The sequence below is a fragment of the Camellia sinensis genome, chromosome 7 (assembly GCF_055761805.1).
Source record: "Camellia sinensis isolate YWXY chromosome 7, ASM5576180v1, whole genome shotgun sequence".
Classification (NCBI taxonomy): Eukaryota; Viridiplantae; Streptophyta; class Magnoliopsida; order Ericales; family Theaceae; genus Camellia; species Camellia sinensis.
This window is the reverse complement of record NC_138967.1, coordinates 115,560,081-115,579,387: the sequence shown is the minus strand read 5'-3', so window position 1 is coordinate 115,579,387 and position 19,307 is coordinate 115,560,081. Positions and strand designations below refer to the sequence as shown.

General features: G+C 39.1%; 1 protein-coding gene across 1 annotated transcript; it reads left to right on the top strand.

The window, feature by feature from the left end:
- The first annotated feature begins 1,068 nt into the window (after positions 1–1,068).
- On the top strand, positions 1,069–8,359 carry LOC145794753 (uncharacterized). The gene is made up of 2 exons (XM_082877119.1): positions 1,069–1,479; positions 8,146–8,359. The coding sequence occupies exons 1-2, from the start codon at positions 1,222–1,224 to the stop codon at positions 8,290–8,292; spliced, it is 405 nt and encodes a 134-aa protein (XP_082733245.1). The 5' UTR covers positions 1,069–1,221; the 3' UTR covers positions 8,293–8,359.
- The last annotated feature ends 10,948 nt before the right edge of the window (positions 8,360–19,307 follow it).

The following is a 19,307-nucleotide window of genomic DNA, read 5'->3' as shown; positions in this document are numbered from 1 at the left end:
TTTTTGTAACGACTTCTTTAGCTCTATAATTTGTTTTTCAAATTGGACTGTCATCTTTATATTTTAAATTAACCAACTTATGAAACAGAAAGGCTTTATTTGTGGTTGATTTTCTATCATAAAGACTCTCTAATTTTTTTCCATAAATCATGTGCCGAAGTCTCAGTAGCAACATGATGAAACACACTGTCATCAATCCATTGACGGATAACACCAACGGCTTTTCGATTAAGCCTATTCTATTCATCATCTTTCATACCCTCGGGTTTGCCACTATCACCCTCAATGGGTCCATACAAATCTTTACAAAATAATAGATCATCCATTTTAGTTTTCCAAGTTACCCAATTGCTTCCATTGAAGCTAGACATACGACCCACATTCCCCTCCATTGATTTATACAAATAAATAAATCCAAATAAACCGTAAGCTTTGATACCAATTGTTAGGGAAATTCAATGATTCCCCACAAGTAAATCAATCAATGGGAATAAAAATTAATGCGGAAAATTAAATCAAAAGTAACACAAGAATTTTTACGTAGTTCCCTCAATGTGAGGTACGTCCACGGAATCGAAATCCGATTCCACTATCAACCAAATAAGTTTCCAAACGATTACAAACCAAGACACGAATGGTCTCACAAAACCACCTTTAGGTGAATTCCAAATAATCACAAATAAATAAGAGGAAAGACCTCACCAAATAGATGAAACCAAAATCTTCAGAAACAGAGTTGTAGAAGACCCAAAATAATATCCCAAATCAAACTTCGAATCAAGAGCAATAATAGCCACAAACCAAGCACAATCAGCCAACCAAATTGATCATCATGGCTGCTCCTCCACCAAGCAAAAATGGCTACCTTTTTTTATTTCCTCACCCAATTGAAAAACAAACAATACCAATCTATATAATAAGGCACAAAAGTTTTTGAAAAATGTATCAAAATGTATGTGAGATACATTTTGATCTAATGGCTGAGATCAATTCTAAGAATATATTAACGGTTGAGATCAATAGATCTCCCGCCCAAGACTTCCTCCCTAAGCATCATCACCTACCCACGTCTGCCTCCCCACTTTCCCTTTCTATCTCTCTCTCCCTCTCCCTCTCCCTCTCTGTTCTTGAATACATCTCTCTTTCACAGATACATCTCTCTCTGTTTGGGATAATCATTGTTCATTATCCACAAGTTTTAGGTTTTGGATTGAGGTTTCAATGGCTGCTGAGGACTCAGATTGCTTTACCCAATTTGTTTCGGAAACACTTGAGACAGATTCACTTGGGGGTGAAGCAAAAAGTGTCAAAATTGGACTCAGACAGAGCGAAGCTGAACTGGGTTCGGGGAAGAAGATGAAGATAAGGGCTGAAATCGACACGTCAGCGCCTTTCGAGTCTGTGAAGGAGGCAGCGAGTCGATTCGGTGGAATCGGTTTCTGGAAACCCAATTCCCACAAGCCCTCTGAATCTTCTGAGGTCTTCTCTCTCTCTCTCTCTCTCTCTCTCTCTCTCTCTCCAAGCAAAGTTTATTAATGTTTTTGCTTTAGAATTTTATTTTAACCTGTTTCACAGATACATCTCTCTCTATTTGGGATAAAGAATCGGGTAATCATTTTTTTGGGATACTATGTTCACTTCCGAGCGTTTTCTAGGGTTTCGATTCCAATACCCTAGAACTGGCTTCAATTTTTTTTTATTAATCTCAAGAAAGCCAATTCGAATTGTACATTTTATTTTATGTTCTTAAAACAAAAACAAGACAACTAGGATCAAAACAAGTGGTTCTGGAGCACTATGGTCATCTCCATTGGTATATTTACTCTTTCCTTATATTATATTTATAATGCATATTTATTTAGATTTGTGTTGTGATTGAAAAAAGAAGAATGGAGGTAGTAGGCATTTATATTGATATTGATTTATGGGTTAATGTTGTAATGTCGTACTGATTTATGGGTTATTGTTTTATTATTATTATTATTATTATTATTATTGTTTATGGAAGATTCTTACGTTAATGAGCTAACAAGGAAGGTTGGGGTTTTGAGAATGAATTGAATTCTTTATGTTTTGATTTTGTTAATTATACTGCACAAAAAAAAAGAAAGGAAAAAAGGAAGATTTAAGATTTGAGTTACCAGGGTTTTGATTCGATACCCTTGAACTCGCTTCAATTTTAGATTACAGAAAGCCATATCGCATTGTACATTTTATGTTATTGACATAGAATTAGAGTGAGTTTGCATTTATGTTGAAGTTGTAATGTCGTATTGATTTTTGGGTCATTGTCCTTTTCTTTTCTTTTCTTTTTTTCCAATGGAGAATTTTTATGTTAATGAGCGAACAAGGAAGTTTGGTGTTTTGAGAATGAATTGAATTCTTTATGTTTTGATTTTTTTAATTATACTGCACAAAAAAGAAAGCTTTATGTAGATTTGAGTTACTAGGGTTTTGATTCGATACCCTCGAACTCACATGAATGGGCGTCGTATATTTTATGTTATTGGCATATAAAAAGCAAGTGATTTTGGAGCTCTGTGTTTAGCTCAGTTAGTATTATTACTCTTTCCATATGTTATAATTATGATGCATATTATGTAGATTTGAGTTGTGATTGAAAAAAGAATAATAAAAGTGAGTATGCTGTAATGTCGTATTGATTTTTGGGTCATTGTCTTTTATTTATTATTATTTTTTTTGGAGAATTGTTATGTTAATGAGCTAAAAAGGAAGGTTGGTGTTTGGAGAAAGAATTCTTTTTAATTATACTGCTAAAAAAAAGGGTACTTTATGTAGATTTGAGTTGCTGACTGATTGCAAGCAGTTTATAGGGTTTCGGTTGTATACTTCAGAATTCACTTCAATTTTAGGTAAGAGAAAAGTGAATTCATATTGTACATTTTATGTTATTGACATAGAATAAATATTTAAAAAAAAAGAAGACAGAGATCAAAGCAAGTGATTTTGAAGCTTTATGTTCAGCTCAATTGGTATAATTACTCTTTCCTTATATTATAATGCAGATTTATGTATATTTGAGTTGTGAATGACATATTGTAGGGGGTTGGATTCTTTGAGTTACATATATTTTAAAGAAGACTATAGGTAGTGATTTCATGAGTTGCAAATCAGTGATAATTATTTAAAAATAATGAAGAGTGTTTATGAACATTATTTTTTGTTTCAATGCCAACACAAAGGTTTTTGAAAATGTATCAATGGTTGAAAATGTATCAATGGTTTATGAATGAAAATGTATAAGCTGTTTGCTTTATCCATTTTTTTTTTTTTTTAAGAGTGATAATGTGTTCATTGAGGGAAAGTGTTATTTTTTCTTATTTTTTACTGATTTCAGTTTGGATTTTCTTTTATTCATTTACATGTGAATTCCTGTTGTTTCTTTAGCAAAGCATATACGCACACTTATTCCTTATTTTTTTGTTCAACTATGACATGTTTCCTTTATAATTATTATCATATAGTCTTTTGTTGAGTGACATTTTGAAAAAGAAATCAACAGGGCACTAACCGATCCCCAGGGAAGACTAAAGTTTTTGCTAATTTAAGGGAGATTTCTTTTTCTTTTTTCCTTCAATTTGTGTACTGGATTTCAAATATTTACTTTTAGATTTGTGGATTATGATAATTAGGTTATACAACTATTTCTCTTTTGGTCTACAAAACATGCTAATGTGTTTTTATCTTTATTAGTTAAACATGCTGAAAGCCCAATTTTGTCGTGGTTTGATTCTAGGCATGTAATTCTTTATGTGTGTGTGGATGATATGGGTTTGTGTTTCCTTCACTACAAGAAATTACACATTTGGCGACTAAATTTGGCAACCAAAATAAATTTAGTCGCCAAAAGTGTCATTTTTGGTGACTAAAAAATATATTAGTCGACGTTGGTTCGAAGTTTAGCTACTATATTAATTTAGTTGAGATATGCTATTTATTGGCGACTAAAAAAAAATTAGTGCTAAATATTAAGTAATAGGTGGACCAAAAACCTGTTAGTTAGTGATAGTCTATATTTTAGGCTACGAAAAATTTAATTTGATCGTCGTATACAATTATTTGCCGACAAAAGAAAGTTTAGTTGTCAAAGACCATACATATTTTTTGGGTTACTCTTTGCCGACCAAAGAATTTCGTTGCCAAATATGAGCTTTTCGTGACTAAAAAAATGTAGTAGTCATATAATAGCTGTTCCCGGGAAGTTAATATCTCCTTTTTAACTGCTTAATCATTGTTGGAAACATTATTTTCATTTATTTCCCTTTTGAACTAGAAGAGAGGTAGTAGTCATACTCATACACGAGGCAATACATTTGTTTAAGTCTTATTCAAATATGAATTTAAGAAAATATTAAGACCTTTGTATGGCCGGTCTATTATGAGTCTGGCTGAAGAATGTATCAAAATGTACAAAGGTTTTTGAAGAATGTATCAAAATGTATGTAAGATACAAAGGTTTTTGAAGAATGTATCAAAATGTATGTGAGATACATTTTAATCCAATGGCTGAGATCAATTCTAAGAATATATTAACGGTATAGATCATAATAAAGGACAAAGATTTTTGAAAATGTGAGATATATTCTCTCCCTCAGCCTTCCACCTATCCACGTATCTCTCTCCCTTTCTGTTCTCACCCACGTCTGTCTCCCTCAGCCTTCCACCTATCGACGTCTCTCTCAGCCTTCCCTCTTTATCTCTTTCTCCCTCTCTGTTCTTCTTCTTTCCGCTTCTCCCTCTTTATCCTTCGCCGCTGCTCATGATCACCACTCGCAAGGGTTCGATTTCGCTCGGCTCGCAAGGTAAGACGCTGCTCATCATCACCACTCGCAAGGTTCCCTCTCTCCTCTGTTATTGAAATATTTTTGTTGCTGCCTTAGGGTAGTCGATTTCTGCTTTCGCCGCTGCTCATCATCACTACTCGCAAGGGTTCGATTTCGCTCGGCTCGCAAGGTAAGATGTCCTCTATTTCTGTCTCTCCCCCTTTTCCCTGCTCTATTTTTATGATTTCCCTCTCTCATCTGTTTGATTTTTAAAATGGAAAACTATTTGTAATGGAAAAGTATCTATTGGGTTCAGATTGTAATGGAAACTTGGGTTTTATTCTGTAGCAAATGTGTTCATTCAAACCTAACAGATTCATAGCAAATGTATTCATTCAAAGTTCGATTTCTGCATCTCGATTTCTGGTTTGTATCTCTCTAATCTTAACATTATTTTCTAATCTGAACATTATTCAAAGTTTGTATTCAAAGTTTGATTTTTTTTTTATTTAGTATTCAAACAATCTAATCTATTTTTATAAATGGGTATTTGTAAATGGAAAGCATTTTTTTTTTCCAAACTTAGAATCTGTTAGGTTCTTCTTTTGTATTCAAACAATCTGCTCTATTTTTATTTTGTATTCAAACATTCTGCTCAATTTTTTTAAATGGAAAAGTATGGAAAGTATTTTTTTCCAAACTTAGAATCTGTTTCGGTGGCTTCAAGGTTCTGAAAATCGAATCGCAACCCTCCCTCTAGATGCTCTCGAACTCAGCTAGCAAGGTAATATCGATTTCTGCATCTCCCCTTCTCTCTCTGTTTCGCTTTGGTGCCTCATTTGATTCATGGTGTAGTCATCTGTAACCCTCGCACTTTGGTTCTTATTTCTTTGGTAACGTTTGGTAACCGTCACCCTGCTCTACCTTACCACCACCATCGACATCCCCACTACTCTCAATGCTACCACCCACAACTATTATCATCACCACTATCTAATAGCCATAACCACCAATCTGTCACCACCTCTAATAAATGTGCATATTTAGAAATATAATATATAAAAAAAATGTGCATATTCAGAAATATGCACCAATCTGTCACCACCTCTAATAAATGTGCATATTCAGAAATATAATATATAAAAAAAAATGTTTAGGTTGAGTTTATGGTTGCCGTATATGATATTCATGTTATAAAGGAAAGTTTTTGTTTAAGTAACTATTTAGATTTATGAGTCTCTTACTAACAAGTGCCACTAAAGCACATGAAAAATATAAAAAGAAACATAATACACTATTTATTGAATTCAATATATTTTTTCTTGAATTCAATTACACTTTTCATTGAAATTAGAACACTTCCTAACCATTTCACCTATTTTCACAGCACTTTTACTCCAACAAAAGATAACAAATAAAAATATAAAAAAAACCATATCTATATATTCACCGAATATATATAATTTTGTTTCAGACTTTAGGTGTTAGTGAATCACTCGGCAATTAATCTCCGTAGGTAGTTGATAAGTTTGAAGTTCATTTAAAATTTCCCCGCCCTTATACGGCAACATAGATGGAAACCCAACAAAGCATAAAAGTAAGAAGGAATATACTCTGTAAATCAAAATTGATGGCATGAAGCATGTAACTAATGTATGAAGGTTTTATCACAAACTTCGACGTTCCAACGCCTGAGGAGCTCCCGTTTGAAATTCTATCATCATTTGATACAAAGAATACAACTGTATACCCAAATGAACTCATTCGCAAACCTGCCAACGAAGATAATCCATAAGTAGTACTAATAATAATAATAATAATCCTCCTCCTCTTCCTCCTTATTTGCGGAGAATTTACGGAAGGATAAAACTCCACCGGCATTGTTTTTCAACATTGTTAGTCCCTAGCCTAGACAAAGGAGGAGGATTATGTGTTAACCAAACAACCAACACATCAAAGTCCTATCAGATTTTGAACATGAATCTGAATATGAACATGCAGGTAAAGACTATGGCTGAATTTACTTAATTTACTTGATAATCCTGATTTTTTATTAGTTGGCTCCGTGCTTAGTTTTATTTGGAATATTTGGAATACTTGATAGTTTTAGAGTTTAGACTTTCATCAGTTACAAGTTTTATTTAAACTTTCCATTGCATTTTCAATGTGGTGGGTTAGATTTTTTGAATTCCCAATACATTTCCCCCCGTTTATGATAATTTATGATAATTTATTGCCTATAAAACCCACCATAATCACTATAAAGTGTATTGTTTTGTACAGTGATTAACAGTTTAACAATTTTAATTGTGAACCTCAATTCAAAACTTCCCCCAAATGGGTTTATTGTACACAAAGTGATATGAAGAGGCTTTTGAGCATATGGGAGATCCCATTGAGCATATCAAATTGCAATGTCCTTAAATTCTTGGATTTGGGGTTTAACAATCTGAATGGGAGTATTCTAATTGAGGCTGTGGGTTTGAAGAGTCTTTTGGCTTTTCAATTGGGGAATAATTTGGTTGATGGAACTGTTCCAGCAGGGTTTGGGAGCATTGAATTGCTTGAGGTTCTGGATTTGCGTAATCTCAAACTGGTTGGCAACATTCCTGAAGAAATCAGCAATTGCAAGTTTCTTCTTTAGTTGTGAGTCCAATTGCAACATTCCTGGAGAACATAACTTTCCCTGCTTTACAGTTCGTTTATCACAAAGCTGGAGGAAGCAAAAATAAATGAGCAAGATAATGCGTGAGTTGAGTAATAAGAACCAAGTTCTTTATAATATCAGCAACATGCAAACTATTTTTAAGAAGTGAGGAGTGGTGAGTTTGAAGAGAAGTATGACCAACGTGAGAAAAAAGGGAAGATGGTTGTTATTTTCAACATGAATGGTGTCATTTTCCCGAGTAGTTTGTGTGAGAATAGAGGGATTTTATCTCTTAAGTTGTGTGTTTTGAGGCACCCATATTTGGAAACGATTGTTGATCGGAGGAGATGTTCATAGCTGCAAATGCATAGGGACATCATAGCATCCAAATAAACTAAAACCTTTGATTGCCATTAAATATTAGCCAAGAGCGCTAAAACCTTTCTTGGTATTTTGAAGAGTGTGGCGAAGATAAGAGAGTTAGAAAGAAGTAGCAAATACAGTGGAAGCAGCCACATGAAGAAGGAAATGAGAACAACAAATGGATGTGAAAGGAAATGCAAACCAGATGGTCCCGAAACTATGAATGCTCAGATACCATACAGAACTCTCGGATAATCAATAACAATTTTTTTTTTAATACATGATATGATGTTTACGTTGATACTTTTGCTAGGTTACTGTAGACACCTGTTGAAATCCTTAATGTTGTAGGTTGGGGAGCAATATGCTAAAGAAAATGGATTGCTTTTCTTTAAGACTTCTGCAAAAACTGCACAAAATGTCAATGAGCTTTTTTATGAAATAGGTGATTATATCTCTTATCATTTGGCATTAAGGGTATGTTTAGTCTCTTTATGAAATAGAAAATGCATTGCAAAATCTCTTTATGACTGATATGAGTTGGTTGACTGATATGAGGAGTGTTCTCTCTCTCTCTCTCTCTCTCCCTCTCTCTCCACATATGCACATGGATTTATATTTGGTACTACTACTTATCAACCAGCAAATTAGTCAAAGAAGATCTTTTTACATTATTTTGAATTAATAAATGAAGTGGCTGTAGAATGGATGGTTTTTTAATACTCTATGTTAAACGGACTGTTCAAAATAAATCAAATGCCCCGTGTCAAACACTTGACACTTGAATAAAGGTGTGCCATATGTATTCAATACTTTCCATCAAACATTTCTTACATAATTGTATTCAAAACTGTCATTATAGATATATTTTGTTGCTTAATTGCTATAAAATGAGTAAAATGTCTTCTTTTTATTTATTTATTTTTTATACTCTTATCTATAGCGACCCCGGTCTTTTCTCTTTAGATTATTGTATCCGGACTTAGGCTCCGTAGATCCTGTCATTACTTATTGGTTGTTGTTGTCTTTTAATCTCTTTGTATTTGAAGTATAGGTTGTGTTGGACGGGTCTGTTACAGGTTGGTTGATTTTAGATGCCGATAGGTGATGCCCAGATTTTGGCCTTCACGCTCGAGCGGAAGTTTTAACGCTCGAGCGGTCCCTTCGTTGTTGCTTCTCCGCTCGAGCGGGAATTTTGACGCTCGAGCGGGATTTTCCATCTCCCAGTATTTTTTCTCTGCAGTTCTTCCGCTCGAGCGGTAGTTTTTACGCTCGAGCGTGATCCCTTGTTTTTGCTCATCCGCTCGAGCGGGGAGTTTGACGCTCGAGCGGGTGCAGCGCCTGCAAAACTTCTGGAAGGGTGCAATCGACGCTCGAGCGGCTTTCTTCACGCTCGAGTATGATTCTGTGTCTTACGCTCGAGCGGGGCTTTCTACGCTCGAGCGTAGAGTCGACTACATCAGTCCGTGATTTCACTTTTCTGATCACTTTTTGACCTACTTTTCATCTCTTAACTTTTAAAAACCGCCCCTTGAGAGTTTCTCTCTCTACTCTTACCTTCTCTCCAAGATTTGATCTATTTCCGGTGGTCTTCTACCCTAGTTCCTTTGGAAGAAAGGTAGAGCTTCGCGAGAGCTTTGTTTTAATCTGAGAAACTTGGGATTTGGAGCACGTGGGTCTTTGGTCTTCATCTCCGTCTTCTCCATTCGGGTTATTTTCTTCGAGGTAGGGATTTCCTACTCCATTCTATAAGTTTTGTTCTAAGTTTTGGAATTTGATATGTTGGGGATACTTTGGTAATTTTGGGAAAAACCCTAGTTGTGTTAATTAATTAATTTGTATAATTAATTTAAGGAAATTGGGGAATTTGGTTAAATTCATGAAATTGAGGAATTCATTGATTAAATGGTGTGGTGGGATAATTTAAACCACTCGCCTAGTGAATTGTTGTTATATTTATTTCCAGTCTAGAAATAACTGTTTTGGGCTATCGGTGGAGGATAGTCGTGATTGTTGTAGACATTGCATGTGGATTAGGAATAACTGAAACTAATCACATTGGTTAAGTCATTAATTTTGACTATTGCATTAATACAGAAAATACGTGTATTGTTTGAGCATTGCATTTACATACATTGTTTTGTGTGGGAGGAGATAGGGGATGTACTCCACGGTTTAGGGGAAGATAGGGGATGGACCTCTAAACCGGATTTTTGTTTGGGAGGAGATAGGGGATGGACTCCATTAGCACCATTTTTATGTGTGCTTATTATATTGAAGTGTTTTTACATGATTATTGATACAGCACTAAAATGTGTATCAAATGGGAAGTATGAAGTGTTTTGATATGAGCATGAGTCTCATTTGTTTTGTTGATATTGGAAGTAATGTGAATATGATATATATTTCACTGTTGTAAGTTTTGCCAGGTTCTGAGCCATGTTGATAATAATGGAAAGTGAAATGTGTCTTAGACATTAGTGTCATGAGACTGTATAATGGTAAAATTGGTTATCTTAGTTAACCATCTATTGAATGCTATAGCTTTAATCAATGCTTATATTTGGTTTAGTATTTTTCTACTGGGCTGTGGCTCACCCTTTATGGGAACATCATTTTCAGGTTCAGGTGATAAGCTACCTCCACGGACTTAGCCTGGAAGGATATGGTGTTTGGGATTTTGAAGACTTGTCTTTAGTTATATGTTTTATTTTGTTATTTTTGAGATTTCATGTAAACATTCAAGCCTAGGGCTTAACTTGTAAATGAGTTAGTACTCATCCTTTTTGTGTCCAAGTGTTAGCTTGGAAAGATGTAAGCCCTTAGGGCATTTATTTTGATGTTGCAGGATGTTACATGTGATGTCTTTCAATAAGAATACTCTGATGAATAACTCAAATGATTCAGTTTCTTGTATAAATGCATGTTAATGTTATGGTTATTATGGGTTTATTTTGAGGGCGTGACAACTTGGTATCAGAGCGTACCGGGTTCGAATACTTGGGTACGTGGGAAGTGATTAGTATCACAATGGGTTCGTCTCGCTTGATAGAGACTTAGATGTACTGTTATGTGCTTATATGATAGCATGTTTATGTGATTATGTGGGTATGGAACGTAGTTTCTAGGATGTTAATTGGACCCTTGAGTTTCTAGTAGTCTTGTTGGAAAGGCACTTGATCAATGCTGTTTCCAACCGGAACTATAGTAACGCTTCGGGACTATTATTATCCAGGAATGAAATTCGTAGGTGCTTATGTGATTATGTGCTTACGTGGAATGAATTATTTTTGTCCAATGCATTAGGACGCGAGTGTTTAGTTTCGGCACATTTATTAATGTGCTAACGTCTTTGTTTGTTTCCTTTATTAGGATGTCAGGGCGAGGACGAGGACGCGGTAGGCGTGGTAGGCCGGGTAGGCAGGAGGTACCGGTGCCAGAGGAGATTCCGGCAGTTCATGAGGGAATTGGCCAGGCCAATGTGGCCGAGCCAATAGGCCAGCAGGCTATGGGCGCTTTAGCCCGAGAGATAGCAGGGGCATTCAGGGAGTCAGTAGGCATTCTTAGGGCTGAGAATCAAGCCCAGGTTGTTGCTGCGGATGCAGGACCTTCCTTTCTGAAGAGGGAGTTCTTCCGGTCTAATCCGGATGAATTTGTGGGTGATCCTAAAGAGCCGCTTAAGGCAGACGAATGGCTCGAACAGACAACGAAGACGTTTGAGATGCTTGGCATCGAAGACGAGGGGTTGAAGGTGACCTTGGCATCATTCCAGTTGAAGGGGGATGCGGGTCAGTGGTGGAAGTTCATTAAGGGGCGTATAGGAGGTACATGGGAGGCTTTTGTGAATGCTTTCCAGGAGAAGTTCTTATCTCCAGCAGTTAGGGAGAAGCTGAGAGACCAGTTCTGCCAGCTTAAGCAGTCGAGTTCTTCAGTGGCCGAGTTTGAGGCTGCATTTACTAGTTTATCCAGGTTTGCACCTGAATTGGTGGCGTCTGAGGAACGCCGTTGTATTGAGTTTGAGAGGAAGTTGAGGCGTGGCCTCAAGCTGAGAGTTGGGGGAACTATGATTCGGGATTATGGGCGTTTGGTTGATGCTGCAGCCCACATGGAAATCATGATGCAGGAGGAGGAGGAAGGACAGAAGGGCTCCAAGAGGAGTCAGGATGGTCAGAGTGATGGTAGGAGACAGAAGGGTTTTAATCCCCAACAGTCTCAGAGTAGCTTTTCTAGATCGACTTTTCCTGTGCCGAGTGCTAGTTCGGGGAAAGGCAGTCAGGGAGACATTACCTGTTTCACGTGTGGCCAGCTGGGCCACAAGTCTCCAGTTTGTCCTCAGAGGGGAGGAGTTCAGAGAGCAGCATCATCTTCGGCTCGATCTCAGAGCCAGAGTCAGGGTAGAGGCCAGCCACTCTCGTGTTATCAGTGTGGTCAGCCAGGGCATATGAAGAGGTATTGCCCGCAGTTGGGTGGCACACCTGGTGCATCTGGTTTGAGGCAGATTCAGGGTCAACAGCCAGCTCAGTCGGGTCAGGCCTCGAGGGCCAATCAGGGGGCTTCATCGTCTCAGTCGGTGCAACAATCTTATGCTCCTAGGGGTGAGCAGGTTGATCAGAGGTCATCTGGGCGCGTGTATGCTGTTACCGCGCAGGATCTTGTACCGGCTCCATCTGTTGTGAGAGGTACTTTCTTGTTTTGCAACTCGGTTGCTAATGTTTTGATTGATACGGGTGCATCTCATTCCTTTGTGTCTGCTGCATTTGCATCTGTTTTGGAGTTGGAGTTAGCACCGTTAACATCTCCTATTTGTGTAGTGTCGCCTCTTGGGGGTGAATTGATTTTGAAACACGGTGTTAGGGGTTGTGATATAGAGGTTGATTACCATAGAATCCCATTTTCCTTTGTAGTTATGCCTATGAGAGGTTTCGATGTTATTTTGGGTATGGACTGGTTATCGTCATACCGGGCAGTTATTGATTGCTACCGCCAGAGAGTCACTTGTTGTACCGTGAATGGTGAGTGTTTTCATTTTCTGGGGGACCGTGTTGGTAGTGTTTTGCCACCGGGGTATGTTCCGCGAGGACGGAGTGAGCTTAGTGGGCTACTTGCTAACCTTTCGATTAGTGAGGACGGTGAGACTCAGATTGTGTTGCCAAGGGTGGTGTGTGAGTACTCGGACGTTTTTCCCGAGGATCTTGTTGGTTTGCCACCGCATCGAGAGATTGAATTCTCTATTGACTTAGTGCCCGGCACGGCGCCGATTTCTATGGCACCCTATCGTTTTGCCCCAGCTGAGTTAGTTGAGTTGAAGATCCAACTCCAGGAGTTGCTAGATAAAGGCTTTATACGTCCTAGTGTTTCGCCTTGGGGAGCACCGGCCCTCTTTGTTAAAAAGAAAGGTGGTGCTTTGAGACTTTGTATAGATTACCGGAAATTGAATCGGGCTACGGTTAAGAATAAATACCCTATGCCCCGTATAGATGATCTGTTCGATCAATTGAAAGGTTCCCGTTGTTTCTCGAAGATAGACTTGAGATCAGGTTATCATCAGTTGAGAGTCAGGGAGGAGGATATTCCTAAGACGGCATTCCGTACGCGGTATGGCCACTATGAGTTTTTGGTGATGCCGTTTGGGCTCACCAATGCACCGGCAGTATTTATGGATTTGATGAACCGGATATTCCGGGAATTTCTAGATCGTTTTGTAGTCGTCTTCGTGGACGACATCCTTATCTATTCACCTTCAGAGGAAGAGCACGAGGAACACTTGAGGGTGGTGCTTGATTTACTTAGAGCCCATCAGCTTTATGCTAAGTTTGGGAAGTGTGAGTTCTGGCTAGAGGAGGTGAAGTTCTTAGGCCATGTAGTTTCTAGGGAAGGGGTGTCTGTTGATACATCCAAGACAGAGGCAGTGCAAGATTGGGTACAGCCTAAGAGTGTGTTTGAGATCCGCAGTTTTCTGGGATTAGCTGGGTATTATCGCCGGTTTGTAAGAGATTTCTCCAGATTAGCTTCGCCTTTGACTAGATTGACTCGGAAGGGAGTCAAATTTGCTTGGAGTGAGACTTGTGAAAAGTCGTTCCAGGAGTTGAAAGTTAGACTGACCACTGCTCCAGTCTTGATTATTCCGGAGAGAGGGTTGGGTTATGCAGTCTATTGTGACGCCTCACGAGAGGGTCTTGGTTGTGTGTTGATGCAAGAGGGGAAAGTGGTTGCCTATGGCTCACGTCAGTTGAAAGTTCACGAGAAGAATAACCCTACGCATGATTTAGAGTTAGCAGCTGTGATATTTGCCTTGAAGATTTGGAGACATTATCTTTACGGTGAGAGGTTCGAGGTATTCTCGGATCATAAGAGTCTGAAATATCTGTTCACACAGAAAGACTTGAACTTGAGGCAGAGGAGGTGGATGGAATTTATTGAGGATTATGACTTTGAATTGCATTATCATCCGGGAAAGGCCAATGTGGTGGCCGACGCCCTTAGCAGGAAACCTGTTGGTGACATAGCTGGTATAGCCATCCGAGAGTGGGAGATGTTAGGTGCACTTGGAGAGTTTGATTTGCTTCTGGGCGAATCCGTTGAGGCTGCGGCCTTGTTTTCTGTTGTTGCGCAACCTACACTTGTGACTCGAGTGTTAGAGGCTCAGAGGGGCGACCTTGAGGTAGAATCCCTTCGTGAGAAGATTTCTGGTGGGAAGGTTGAGAAAGGTTTGACGGTGTATCCCGACCTGAGTGTGAGATACCGAGACCGTCTGTTTGTGCCGGAGTCTCATCGAGAGGAGGTACTCCGAGAGTTTCATCATTCACGCCTTGCGGTGCATCCGGGAGGTACTAAGATGTATCGGGATTTGGGTCGCCAGTTTTGGTGGCGGGGTATGAAGAGAGATGTGGCAGCTTTCGTATCTAAGTGCCTTACTTGTCAGCAAGTGAAGGCCGAACATCAGAGGCCAGCGGGTTTGTTGCAACCCTTGCCTATTGCCGAGTGGAAGTGGGAGCATGTCACTATGGACTTCGTTGTAGGTCTTCCGAGGACTCAGCGTGGCAGTGATGCTATTTGGGTGGTTGTAGACCGGTTGACTAAGTCGGCGCACTTCATTCCTATGCGCGTTAGAGATTCAGTAGATCATCTTGCCGACTTGTATATTCGGGACATAGTGAGGTTGCACGGGGTTCCAGTGACGATCGTCTCCGATAGGGACCCTCGTTTTACTGCCAGATTATGGCAGAGCTTGCAGAGCGCCTTAGGTACTAAGTTGACCTTTAGCACAGCTTATCATCCTCAGACTGATGGGCAGTCCGAGCGTACTATTCAGATCCTTGAAGATATGCTTCGGGGTTGTGTTCTTGACTTTAGCGGGTCGTGGGAGAGGCACTTGCCATTAGTGGAATTTGCCTACAACAACAGCTTCCAGTCTAGTATCGGTATGGCACCGTTTGAGGCCTTATACGGCCGACCGTGTAGGTCTCCTGTTTGTTGGGCCGAGGTGGGTGATGCACCTCTGTTGGGTCCGGAGTTAGTGAGGGAAACGACGGAGAAGGTTGAGCTTATCCGTAAGAGGCTTGTTACAGCCCAGAGTCGTCAGAAATCTTATGCCGACCGTAGGAGGAGACCTTTGGTGTTTGAGGTGAGTGATCATGTCTTTTTGAAAATATCACCAAGACGGGGATTGATGAGGTTTGGAAAGAGCGGGAAGTTGTCCCCTCGATTCATTGGTCCTTTTGAGATCCTTGAGAGGATTGGCGAGGCTGCTTATCGTTTAGCTTTACCACCGCAGTTGTCCGGAGTACATGACGTGTTTCATGTGAGTATGCTTCGGAAGTATGAACCGGATCCATCACATGTATTGGATTGGACCGATTTAGTAGTTGACGAGGATGTCTCGTATGAGGAGAGACCGGTTAGAGTTTTGGATAAGCGGGATCAAGTCTTGCGAGGCAAGACCATTTCTTTGGTTAAAGTTTTGTGGAAACATCATGGTGTGGAGGAAGCCACTTGGGAACGTGAGTTGGAAGTCCGCGAAAAATATCCGGACATGTTTATTGATTTGTAATCTTGTAGTTAGATTTTGTAATATTGTCAAACTTTAAAGCTTTTTATATATGTCTTAAGCTGTAAAACATTTAGAATGTTTTGGTTGATGGAAATATTTTGGAACTTGCCTCGAAATGGAAGTTTAATGGAACATTGTATATGTTGAATATATTGAAAATCCTTGAAATTGAAAGAAAATTGCATAGTGTTAATGCAGGTTGAAATATATGTTTGTTTTGCATACTGTGGCATGCCTCTTAGTTAAGAGATGGAATGGCCGATGTTGGGTCAAGTTGTTTATTATTGAGTTAACATATTGTTGGAATTTGAGAAAACTTGTTTTTTAAAACCTTGTGCTTAATTTCGGGGACGAAATTCTTTTAAGGGGGGGAGGTTATAGCGACCCCGGTCTTTTCTCTTTAGATTATTGTATCCGGACTTAGGCTCCGTAGATCCTGTCATTACTTATTGGTTGTTGTTGTCTTTTAATCTCTTTGTATTTGAAGTATAGGTTGTGTTGGACGGGTCTGTTACAGGTTGGTTGATTTTAGATGCCGATAGGTGATGCCCAGATTTTGGCCTTCACGCTCGAGCGGAAGTTTTAACGCTCGAGCGGTCCCTTCGTTGTTGCTTCTCCGCTCGAGCGGGAATTTTGACGCTCGAGCGGGATTTTCCATCTCCCAGTATTTTTTCTCTGCAGTTCTTCCGCTCGAGCGGTAGTTTTTACGCTCGAGCGTGATCCCTTGTTTTTGCTCATCCGCTCGAGCGGGGAGTTTGACGCTCGAGCGGGTGCAGCGCCTGCAAAACTTCTGGAAGGGTGCAATCGACGCTCGAGCGGCTTTCTTCACGCTCGAGCATGATTCTGTGTCTTACGCTCGAGCGGGGCTTTCTACGCTCGAGCGTAGAGTCGACTACATCAGTCCGTGATTTCACTTTTCTGATCACTTTTTGACCTACTTTTCATCTCTTAACTTTTAAAAACCGCCCCTTGAGAGTTTCTCTCTCTACTCTTACCTTCTCTCCAAGATTTGATCTATTTCCGGTGGTCTTCTACCCTAGTTCCTTTGGAAGAAAGGTAGAGCTTCGCGAGAGCTTTGTTTTAATCTGAGAAACTTGGGATTTGGAGCACGTGGGTCTTTGGTCTTCATCTCCGTCTTCTCCATTCGGGTTATTTTCTTCGAGGTAGGGATTTCCTACTCCATTCTATAAGTTTTGTTCTAAGTTTTGGAATTTGATATGTTGGGGATACTTTGGTAATTTTGGGAAAAACCCTAGTTGTGTTAATTAATTAATTTGTATAATTAATTTAAGGAAATTGGGGAATTTGGTTAAATTCATGAAATTGAGGAATTCATTGATTAAATGGTGTGGTGGGATAATTTAAACCACTCGCCTAGTGAATTGTTGTTATATTTATTTCCAGTCTAGAAATAACTGTTTTGGGCTATCGGTGGAGGATAGTCGTGATTGTTGTAGACATTGCATGTGGATTAGGAATAACTGAAACTAATCACATTGGTTAAGTCATTAATTTTGACTATTGCATTAATACAGAAAATACGTGTATTGTTTGAGCATTGCATTTACATACATTGTTTTGTGTGGGAGGAGATAGGGGATGTACTCCACGGTTTAGGGGAAGATAGGGGATGGACCTCTAAACCGGATTTTTGTTTGGGAGGAGATAGGGGATGGACTCCATTAGCACCATTTTTATGTGTGCTTATTATATTGAAGTGTTTTTACATGATTATTGATACAGCACTAAAATGTGTATCAAATGGGAAGTATGAAGTGTTTTGATATGAGCATGAGTCTCATTTGTTTTGTTGATATTGGAAGTAATGTGAATATGATATATATTTCACTGTTGTAAGTTTTGCCAGGTTCTGAGCCATGTTGATAATAATGGAAAGTGAAATGTGTCTTAGACATTAGTGTCATGAGACTGTATAATGGTAAAATTGGTTATCTTAGTTAACCATCTATTGAATGCTATAGCTTTAATCAATGCTTATATTTGGTTTAGTATTTTTCTACTGGGCTGTGGCTCACCCTTTATGGGAACATCATTTTCAGGTTCAGGTGATAAGCTACCTCCACGGACTTAGCCTGGAAGGATATGGTGTTTGGGATTTTGAAGACTTGTCTTTAGTTATATGTTTTATTTTGTTATTTTTGAGATTTCATGTAAACATTCAAGCCTAGGGCTTAACTTGTAAATGAGTTAGTACTCATCCTTTTTGTGTCCAAGTGTTAGCTTGGAAAGATGTAAGCCCTTAGGGCATTTATTTTGATGTTGCAGGATGTTACATGTGATGTCTTTCAATAAGAATACTCTGATGAATAACTCAAATGATTCAGTTTCTTGTATAAATGCATGTTAATGTTATGGTTATTATGGGTTTATTTTGAGGGCGTGACAACTTGGTATCAGAGCGTACCGGGTTCGAATACTTGGGTACGTGGGAAGTGATTAGTATCACAATGGGTTCGTCTCGCTTGATAGAGACTTAGATGTACTGTTATGTGCTTATATGATAGCATGTTTATGTGATTATGTGGGTATGGAACGTAGTTTCTAGGATGTTAATTGGACCCTTGAGTTTCTAGTAGTCTTGTTGGAAAGGCACTTGATCAATGCTGTTTCCAACCGGAACTATAGTAACGCTTTGGGACTATTATTATCCAGGAATGAAATTCGTAGGTGCTTATGTGATTATGTGCTTACGTGGAATGAATTATTTTTGTCCAATGCATTAGGACGCGAGTGTTTAGTTTCGGCACATTTATTAATGTGCTAACGTCTTTGTTTGTTTCCTTTATTAGGATGTCAGGGCGAGGACGAGGACGCGGTAGGCGTGGTAGGCCGGGTAGGCAGGAGGTACCGGTGCCAGAGGAGATTCCGGCAGTTCATGAGGGAATTGGCCAGGCCAATGTGGCCGAGCCAATAGGCCAGCAGGCTATGGGCGCTTTAGCCCGAGAGATAGCAGGGGCATTCAGGGAGTCAGTAGGCATTCTTAGGGCTGAGAATCAAGCCCAGGTTGTTGCTGCGGATGCAGGACCTTCCTTTCTGAAGAGGGAGTTCTTCCGGTCTAATCCGGATGAATTTGTGGGTGATCCTAAAGAGCCGCTTAAGGCAGACGAATGGCAGAAAACTAATCAATAACTTTAAGGCTGTACCCAATCAACCAAATTGATCATCACGGCTGCTCCTCCACCAAGCAAAAACGGCTGCCTTTTTTTATTTCCTCACCCAATTGAAAAACAAACAATACCAATATATATGGTAAATTTATGGGCTTTTTTAACAAATCTTAATTGTAACTAAATGGCTTTGGATCTCCATAAATTAGATATAATATATAAAAATATACTATAATTAATACCAAATTAAATTAAACTCTTTTAATAAATTAATTGGGACTCACAATCCAATAAAGAGATATCACCCAACATTTTCAACGTAACATTTTCCAACG

What these genes read in the sequence shown, in the direction of transcription:
- LOC145794753 (XM_082877119.1), top strand. Translation starts at nt 1,222, where the DNA reads ATGGCTGCTGAGGACTCAGATTGCTTTACCCAATTTGTTTCGGAAACA. An exon ending in AGCCCTCTGAATCTTCTGAG is followed by an intron (nt 1,480 to 8,145) that starts GTCTTCTCTCTC and finishes TTAATGTTGTAG; the next exon opens with GTTGGGGAGCAATATGCTAA.